General features: G+C 44.7%; 1 protein-coding gene across 1 annotated transcript; it reads left to right on the top strand.

The window, feature by feature from the left end:
• The first annotated feature begins 1,844 nt into the window (after window positions 1–1,844).
• Window positions 1,845–7,623, top strand: MESD (mesoderm development LRP chaperone). Its single transcript, XM_054272621.1, has 3 exons — window positions 1,845–2,039; window positions 6,328–6,560; window positions 7,265–7,623. Exons 1-3 carry the CDS (start codon window positions 1,845–1,847, stop codon window positions 7,527–7,529), a joined length of 693 nt encoding a protein of 230 aa, XP_054128596.1. The 3' UTR covers window positions 7,530–7,623.
• The last annotated feature ends 1,376 nt before the right edge of the window (window positions 7,624–8,999 follow it).

Genomic DNA, 8,999 nt, shown 5'->3' with positions numbered 1-8,999 from the left:
CCTGAACAACTTGTTCACCTACCAAAGGGAATCAGGTTACTTTTGAGATCCATATCTGAATGTAGTATCAGATATTAAAGAAAGTAAGTTGGGTTAGTTTGTTCTAACAAGAAAAAACAGAATTGAAGAAAATATTTCCTAGTAGAAATTCAAGGAAAACATTTTACACTTCAAGTCCAGCATTCCAAGATAGAATCTTTTTTTTTTCCAGTGAATGTATGCACGCTCCAGTAATAACAAAAGTTAGCAGAAACCTATTTTAGTAAAACCTCATTAATCACAGCAATCTGATATAGTATACCTGATGTTCATTATATTTAATGAGAGATCACCGAGCAAATGTGCTCATTAGTGGCTCTGGTATTGGACAGCTCTGTGAGAAGTACTTGTCTAAACCCTGTTTCAGTTATGTACATTTAACAAGCTCCACGAATAGCTCCGGGCTGCTTCCTGTTCCTCAGGCACTGGCAGCGCATCTGAAATGTTATAAAACACATGGAGGCTGCAGCCCAGGCTGGTTGGTTCTGGGGGTGCTGAAATCTTGGATCACACATCCTCCTCTGCTGTTTCTCCTGGTTCATGTGCTTGGCAAGCTGCTCCTTCAGGTGCTGTGTCTCCCTGGTGTTCTCCCTGCTCACTTCAAGAGTCAGCCAGGCTTTGGAGAGCCCCCCAAACCCACACCTCTGTCTCCTCACTGCTTTTGTTTTCTATGTGCACACCTTGCCCATAAAGGCAGTGGGCTCCTGGTTCATTACACGACCAGAACTGGATCATCTGTGTTTGAAACTAATGATCCTTAAAGTCCCTTCCAAACCAAACCATTCCATAATTACAGCATTCCATGATACAGTAACAGAATTGAGGCTGAAGAGTTCTCAACAGAATTAGTTCCTCTGCTCTGAACCTGGGTCTACCTTCAATGCTGAAATGGAAAAGCAGCCTCTTCACTAATCAGCCTGACTGCATTTAATATCTACGAGCAGCAATAACTGTGGTGCTTCCCTGAATTCCCAAGTTTAAACTTACTGGAATCCAAGGTGAAAGGTAGAAGAGAAGATTGTGCTATTTGTAATTAAAATGCTGCCATGAGGAAAAAATGAAGATTGGAGTGAAATAAGGCTGTGCAGACATCCATGCATGTAATTTGGTTTAGATAATGGAAAAACAGCCTGTACAAAGAAAAACCCATATCTTATACGTTGTTGTGGTGGTCAGATGTTCTGGAGTTGTATTTTAGTAGCAAACAGCATTCATTTTAATAGTTTTCTTTTAGAAACTTTTAATGTTGCTGAGACAGTAGTCAAAATCAGAAGACTCATGCAATGGACCCAGATCAGCAAACCCAGATACTTTTCATCCTGTTTTTCTGTTTGTTTTTTTTTTTTTTTTTTTTTTTTTTTAAAGAAGCAACCACACAGTTTAGAAGCCAGGCCTATCATTTATTTGCTCGTTTAAACCTCTAAGTGCCCAACGTTCACTCGCTGCCCGGGCCCTGCAGGACCGCACCGGGGGCTGCTCCGCCTGGAGCGGGGCTTGGTGCGGGGATAGCGGCACCCGGGGAGGCGGCGGGGGTGGCCGGAGTGCCGTCAGCCCCGGCAGTGCCGTCTGCCCCGGCAGTGCCCGTCAACGCCGGCCGCTCCGGGGACCCGGCCCGGGCCGCGCCCAGCCCAGCCCGATCCGCCTGTCCAGCTCCTCCCCCCGGCCCGATCCTCCTCGCTGCCTTCCAGCTCCTCCTCCCGGGTCGATCAGCCCCGCTGCCCTTCCAGCTCCTCCTCCCGACCCCATCCATCCCATCCCGCTCCATCTCCAGCTCCGCCTCTGGCCCGGCCACGCTGCCCCCGCCCATGAGGGAGGCGGGGCCGCCTTCCCGGCAGCGGCAGAAGATGGCGGCGGCCGCGGGCTGGGCGCTGCTGGCCCTGGCTCTGTGTCTGAGCGCGGTGGCCGCGACCGGCGGCTCCGAGGGGAAGCGGCCGCCCAAGAAGAAGGACATTCGGGACTACAACGACGCGGACATGGCCCGGCTGCTGGAGCAGTGGGAGGTGCGGGAGGCGCCGGGGCCGGCGGTGTCCGCCCGCAGCACGCGGAGGGAGCGCCGCGGTGCCGGGGGGCGGCGGGGCCGGGCCGGGGCAGCTCCGCGGGGCAGCGGCCGCTCTGCCCGGTCCCGGGCAGGGGGGAATCCCCGGGCCTGGTCGGGACCGGGCGGGAGGGAGCCCCGAGCCTGGTGGAGGGTGGCCGGTGCTGTGTTCCTCCCTCCGAGGCTCCGGGTCCGTGTGCGAGGGTTTCAGAGTCGGGCGAGCGGCCCTCAGCCTGCCCTGCCCGGCCGGCCCTGTCCCGCCTTCCCAGAGCCCCAGCACCCAGCACGGTGCTCGGTGTCTGCCAGCAGCCTCGTCTGCCTGGAAAATCTGCTTTTTTCGAAGTATTGAGCGGTACACATTGTGTGACCGAGAAGGAACATTAATTTCACGTTTACAGGGTAGATACGTTGTTTTGGTTTGGTGTTTCTTTCCTATCTTTCCTCATAGTAACAACTTCTAATTCCAGCTCTCTCTCGTCGCCTGCATCCTTATCAGCCCGCTGCCTTAACTTTCCTTGGCGGTTTCCCATCACTCTTTTCTCCATGTGGTTGTCATGCCACTGTTAGGTTCTTTTCACTATGTTTTATTCCATCATCTTCTGATAAATGCCAGAGCACTCCTCACTGTCATTTATTCTTTCCCGTGAGGTTTTTCTCTGGAATATTTTGCAAAAAGCCCTGGAAGAAATAATAGAGAGAAAACTTGTGTTTTATGTAACACCAGTTGCAGCTGTAAGTCAAGGTGAAGTGTGTCTTGTATGTGAATTATAGATAAGGTAAGAGGAAGTATGGATGCCTGCTTTGATCCTGGTTGGCAGGTTATGGACTTGCTTATTCCATGGATTGTTACTCCATATATCCCTTTAGGAAAGGCAGTGCTTAGAAAATTGAGTTAAAATTTGAAATAAATAAAATTAATAAAAGGCTCAAAGTTCACTTTTCTGTTAGTAATATCAGCCAAGAACCCAGCAGGCCCAGCTTCCAAAAAAATCAATGCTTCATATTGCCCAACTTGAACCAAATTTGGCCTTGTAGAAAAAAAAAACCTTAAAAGGTGAGCATCTCTTATTAATGAGATGGCTGAAAGGGAGACTCACGTTAATGCTGTTGTAACTCTTGACTGTGTATTCTGCTCCAGCCCTAGTGGGCAGGTCAGGAGGCTCTGGAGGGTTTTCCCTTTTCAGCTGGAGCAGGTCCCTGATCCAGGTCAGGCTGTGCTGCACAAATGCAGATGGGGCAGAGCAGCTGGGGAGTCACTGCTGGGGCTGGGGTGTCCCTGGGGAGAGGCACACGGAGCAGAGCAGGGACTGAGCTCAACACTTGGGGGTTGTTTGATCTCCTGGGCAGTCAGGACACACAGGGAACGTGGAAGGCTCGAGGGGGTGGTGGAGCAGGAAGGAGAAAGGGCACGAGTGCACTGATGGGGTGGGAAGAGAAACAAAGGGGCCACTGTGAATTCGGGTAAGAGCAGAAACTGCACTTGGGAATGAGGGACACAGGGATGATCTGTACAGAATCAAATGTCATTGCTTTCAACTGAAAGAAATTACTCCAAATTAGTCCAAAACCATTGGAGGATGGTGGTTATGACCTGCTTGGGTTCAGCCACAAGCCTGAGTGTGTGGCTCCTGCAGCTTTCCCAGCAGGAGCAGCCACCTCTGCACAGGGTCTGGTGCTGCCCCTTGCACCCTGTGCATGACTGCCTGCTGATCCAGGAGAGGGATCTGTGGAAAACAGGGAGGGACAAAGAGGCAGAGGAGCTTCAGCAGCTCAGTTGCACAGCTAGAGTTTGAATGAAGCCAGTGAGGGATTTTCCTCGCGCAAAGGGACTCTCCTGAAGCCTGGAGTCCTGGGGAGCTGGACACAGAACTGAGAATCTGGGCTGGAGGACTCAGTTATTGAAGTATCAAGTGCTTTAAATAGTTCATGACTGTTACAAGCTCAGGGTTTCCCAGGCTTGACTCTGATCATTGAACAGGCAAAGCAATTAAGTGAGATATGTTACTAATGTTTTCAAAAATCAAAACACAGGGCATTTATGAGAAATTTCTGAAAATGGGGGCTGAGGAGAGGAGCAAGTGAAGGAATATGCAGTTTTTCCTGTGTCTATGTAATGCTTTTCTTCTGGAACTTCATGTTACTGTTTAAGTAAGTGAGTGTGTCCTGGGGTGACTTTATGGTGCTGAGTTGTATCCCCATTCATCTGTTTAGCCCAGAAATAAGTTTTGCACCCTTAAAGCAAGGTCTGAGAGTGAAGGGAGGAGGAGAAGGAGAAGCAGTGGGTTGTCTGTATTCAAAAACACAGAGATAAGAGCTTCAGCCTTCCTTCTCACAGACAGGAGACAGCTCTCCTTTGCTCTCAGTTAGTTTTTAGCTAGCTGGGGCAGAGAAGTTTTTTTTTGGTTTTTCTTTTTCTTCAAACTGATTGGCATTGCTGTGGACTGAAAACACTGGAGCTCAGGCCTGTGACCACCAGGGCCTGGGACACTGCATTCCAGTGCAGGAGGGACTGAGAGGAGACTGAGCTCAGCCACACCCCACAGAAAGGACTTTCTGATCTTGCCATCTCTTAGAACATGGAGAGGTTTTATTGTTTAATATTATTAATTTTTATGCTTGTGAGTACTTTGATTCTTAAATAAAGGAGTTTAGTTCCACTTTTCTCCAAGGAAATCTTTTCCTGAACCAGTAGAGAGAGGGGCTGCTTGAATCTGCTTTCTAGAGGGACCCCTTTGGAAGTTTCCTCCCAAGTTTCCCTAAACCAGGACAGTCTGCTAGACTTTTCAAAGCAAAAGCTTACACTTTTCCTTCACTTTTTTCCTTTTAGATAGCTTTAAGCACAGCTGCATGACATTTTGTACAGGAAATAAGAAAATAAATGCCATCTAGGGGAGCTCTTGGCATCTTCTGATAATATTTCCATTCAAAGCAAAAGAATACAACTTCAGGAGCATTTAGTTGAATAGTTAGGAAAAAAATAGGTAATACATGTTAGTAGCTCATGTTGTCACTAAATCCAAAGTCAGTTTCTGTATTTCACACAGAGTATTTGGAAATGTTTCTGCCTTTTTCTTTCAGAACTGTGGAATAGAGCAAAGCTGGCTTGTTCTAGTAAAACCAGACTTAAGCTTCTTTTAATTGTGGAGAATTTTTTTCAGTCAATCACATGAGATTTTGTATTTTCACTGTACTTTACCAATCTGACCATTCTCTGGCCTCCTGTAAGATAATGTTCCCACTTAATGAGGGCAGAGACTTTCTTGGGCTCTCCTTTCCTCCCAGTTCACTCATTTCAGAAATTTCAAGGCATGTGAACTACTTGAAGCATGTTTCAGTCTTGCAAAATTGAAATCAAGACATAATTAGTAAGGAAAGAAAGGATAAAATTTAAGCCTCCTACAGCTTCTGTTCTCTAGTGCATAAACTTTAAAGTTTGCTGTTACAGAAATCAGGTTCTGGCTTCATGTGAGTTGTCACCATATTCAGCTCAGAGTTGTGAGCTGTTTTAAGGGGCAGCAGTTTGAGTGTGCCTTTCCAAATATTTAAATGGCTGTCAGCCTCAGCAGAGGCATACAAGGTTGATTTTTTTCTTTTTTGTGGGAGTGATTTACTCTGGGTGATTATGTTGTCAGGCTGGGAGCTGCATCTGTGCATTAGAAAAGTCATGAAACCTTTAATCAAAGTCTTTCTGTGGCATAAGCACAGAGAAGATCTGAATTCTTGTGGGTTTAATTGTTTAAAGACAGAAAGTAAGGGAACTTAAATTCTCAAGCAATCACATGATTCCCAGAACTGAGTTTTGACTTCTGAAAGCAGCATCAGATGAATGTTTTTTCATGTATGTGTGTATGAGGCTTTTTATTGCAACTTTCCCATTTCATCTTGCATGCATAATAAATATTTGTGAAACTGAAGAAAAAATGCCATTTTATGAGTTTCATAGATGGAATTGTATTGAAATAGCCTTAAGGCTGAAATATTTCTCAGTATGTGATAAAATGAGATTCCACCTGTCAGTATGAAAATGTGCATCATTTTCAGGGGAGGGTTATAAATGGAAAGAGCACTCTTGGTGAATATCTTGAAACAACAGTCACTATTTCTTTTGGTTTCACAATCTCCATCATTCAGCTAAAAAATATTTTATCAAAGCACAGTTATTCTCTAAACAAAGAGAAATTAAAAAAAAAATAGACCCAAAATATATTTGTGGAACAGTTGAGTTTAAAGCTTTCTTGTCATTTTCGAAACAGAAAGATGATGACATTGAAGAGGGAGATCTCCCTGAACACAAGAGGCCTCCAGCACCAATAGATTTCTCAAAAATAGATCCAGGCAAGCCTGAAAGCATCCTGAAGCTGACAAAGAAGGGGAAGACTTTGATGATGTTTGTCACAGTGTCAGGAGATCCAACAGAAAAGGAGACAGAAGAAATCACCAGCCTGTGGCAGGGCAGCCTCTTCAACGCAAACTACGACGTGCAAAGGTGAGCTGTGCACAAGGATAAAGTTCTTGCCTTTGCAGAACCCTTTCTTTCTTCCTGAAAACCTTTTCAGCTGTTCATCCTTTGCTGCTCTCCATCTCCATAATTCATTACTGTTTCTGTTTCTTTGTCAGTTGTGACAAAATTTGTGGTGTGATGCAGAAACCTCTTCAATGCTTGTGCACTGTGTGTGTGTGTATAGCCCCAATTCTTTTTATCTCACCATGGCTCAGCTGTTTATCAGTTCTAGCTGCAGTAGTTTGCCTCTATGTGCTTGATGGGAAACATCACACTCTGAAGACTTGTCACCACAAAAGGCTTTTTGTTCCCCTGTTAAAAAATGAGACTCTTTTTCTCTCTGAGAGAGCATCATTTTGAAACAGAAGAATGTTGTGCTCTTTATTGAGGCTGAGAAGGGTTGCAATAAGTGTATAAAGCAAATTTAATCATTAGTGGATTTTACATAGTGCTAAATTTGTTCTAAATTTGTTCCCTTATTCTTACTTTCTTGGTTACTTATTGATAGACTTCATACATTTTATTCTTAAATGTCATAGAAGATTGTTCTCTTGTCCCCATCCCCAGGCAACAACTAGACCAGCTTCTTGCTCTTAAACATATGCCTTAGTCATGGAGGCTCTCTGAGCAAATGCTGAAGTGTTTGAAAAGCACAGAGTTAACAGAAAAAAATTGGATTTTTCCTGTAGGTTTATTGTTGGCTCCAATCGAGCCATCTTCATGCTGCGGGATGGTGGCTATGCCTGGGAGATCAAAGACTTCCTGATCAGTCAGGAAAGGTGTGCAGATGTTACTCTGGAAGGTCAGGTTTATCCTGGCAAAGGAGCAGACGGAAGTGAGAAAGTGAAAAACAAAACAAAACCTGAAAAAGCAAAGAAGAAAAAAGACACAGAGAAAAAATCCAACGGCGTCAAAGAGGACAACCGAGCAACTAACCAGAGAGAGGAGCTATGACAGCCACGGTGCCCAGACTGAATCCTGCTCTGCTGCTCCTCGAAGGGAATCTGCTGATGAGTCCTGGCTTTTGGGGAGGAAGGAAGCAGAGACTACTGAAATTTAAATTTATGTTGAAATTCACCAGTTTACTCATTGCTGTCGGCCATTTGTTTAGTTACAGGAAAGGTAATGCTTCATGGCAGCAATTGACTGCTTTAGTTTGTAATTTTTTTATGCTTTTGTTGTTGTTTAAAACTAGCATACAAATCTGTGTGTCTAACATCACAAACTTAATTTAAGTGGCAAAGAAGAATTATGGTCTCTGAATACACTGATGTTCATCTGTAGTAGCTGTGCCCATCTTGGGTGTGCAAATCATGGATTCACAGCTGCTGAGAGCCAAGTGCAGTGTGAAAAGATTCTTTTGGATGATGGTTTGATGGTCATAGTTGGCACAAAACTGCCCAAAGTAGCAAAGAAAAGTGGCCAAAGATGCCTGAAATTACAGGGTTTAGGACATGTTTGGTTAGAATGCCTGTTTCTTTAAAATAAACTCAACCCATGTGTCCCAGGAAATCTGTGCTTAGCAGTGTGATGGATGCTAGGTAGGAACTCTGCTCATGCACTCCAGATCTGTTCAGGAGGGACACTCTGTGCCCTGCAGAGGTGAATGGAACTGTAGCACCTGCACGAGCAGTGTCAGGGTGAAAAGTGAAGAGGAATCCAGGGCACTCAGGCTGCTCCTGCTGCTGAAGGGCTGTGCCTGTGCAAGCACCTGTTCCTGTGCCCCATTACTCAGGCAGTGAGCTGGAAGAAAAACATTCTAGCTCTGAAGTTAATTTGGTTTACTGATTTAATGGTTTGTTTAAATATTTGAAAAAGCTCTAGCACAGAGTTAAACTTTGAGTCAGACATATTACTTACTGATGCTGATCTGGTTAGATTTTGGTGGGTTTTTTTCTTGGTACAGATTCCTGACTGACTTGATTGATTGTAAATGACCATTTGATTCAAATACTATGAAGTATGAGGCAATACTTTGTATAATTGGGGAGGTTTTATTATTACTCAGATGCTATTCAGTCAAATGCTTTGCTTAGAATTGTTTCCCTTCTGCCTTACTACCAGTTAGGGACAAAAGGCACCGAGTAGTGTGGTCCACATCATTTTGCAGAGGATGAGCACAGTACCAGCTGTCTTCATTCAATACTGGTATGGTGTTACTTTTTTTTTTAAGGTGCTAAAATCCAAGTGTCTTGGATAAAAAGTCCTAATTGAACCATAATGGTTGATCTTGTGGAATACTTCAGTATCAAAAGTATGAAACTGTAACTGAGTCCTTGTTCTAAAATAAAAGATGTCACTAAACTTACTTGTTTTGAGGAGTAGTAAAACCTTTTAAATAGATCTGCATTTGGTTATGTATTCAAGAGGCAGACTAGCTCATCTTTGGTTTCTGTATCTAAGGACTAAATGATGTTGATGAAG

Source organism: Melozone crissalis, unplaced genomic scaffold (genome assembly GCF_028551555.1).
Source record: "Melozone crissalis strain CALT ecotype California unplaced genomic scaffold, PUWL_Pcris_2 ptg000014l_1, whole genome shotgun sequence".
Taxonomy (NCBI): domain Eukaryota; kingdom Metazoa; phylum Chordata; class Aves; order Passeriformes; family Passerellidae; genus Melozone; species Melozone crissalis.
The sequence above is the reverse complement of the archived record's forward strand: the minus strand, read 5'-3'. Positions and strand labels throughout refer to the sequence as shown.

What these genes read in the sequence shown, in the direction of transcription:
- MESD (XM_054272621.1), top strand. Translation starts at nt 1,845, where the DNA reads ATGAGGGAGGCGGGGCCGCCTTCCCGGCAGCGGCAGAAGATGGCGGCG. An exon ending in GGCTGCTGGAGCAGTGGGAG is followed by an intron (nt 2,040 to 6,327) that starts GTGCGGGAGGCG and finishes TTTTCGAAACAG; the next exon opens with AAAGATGATGACATTGAAGA. An exon ending in GCAAACTACGACGTGCAAAG is followed by an intron (nt 6,561 to 7,264) that starts GTGAGCTGTGCA and finishes TTTTTCCTGTAG; the next exon opens with GTTTATTGTTGGCTCCAATC.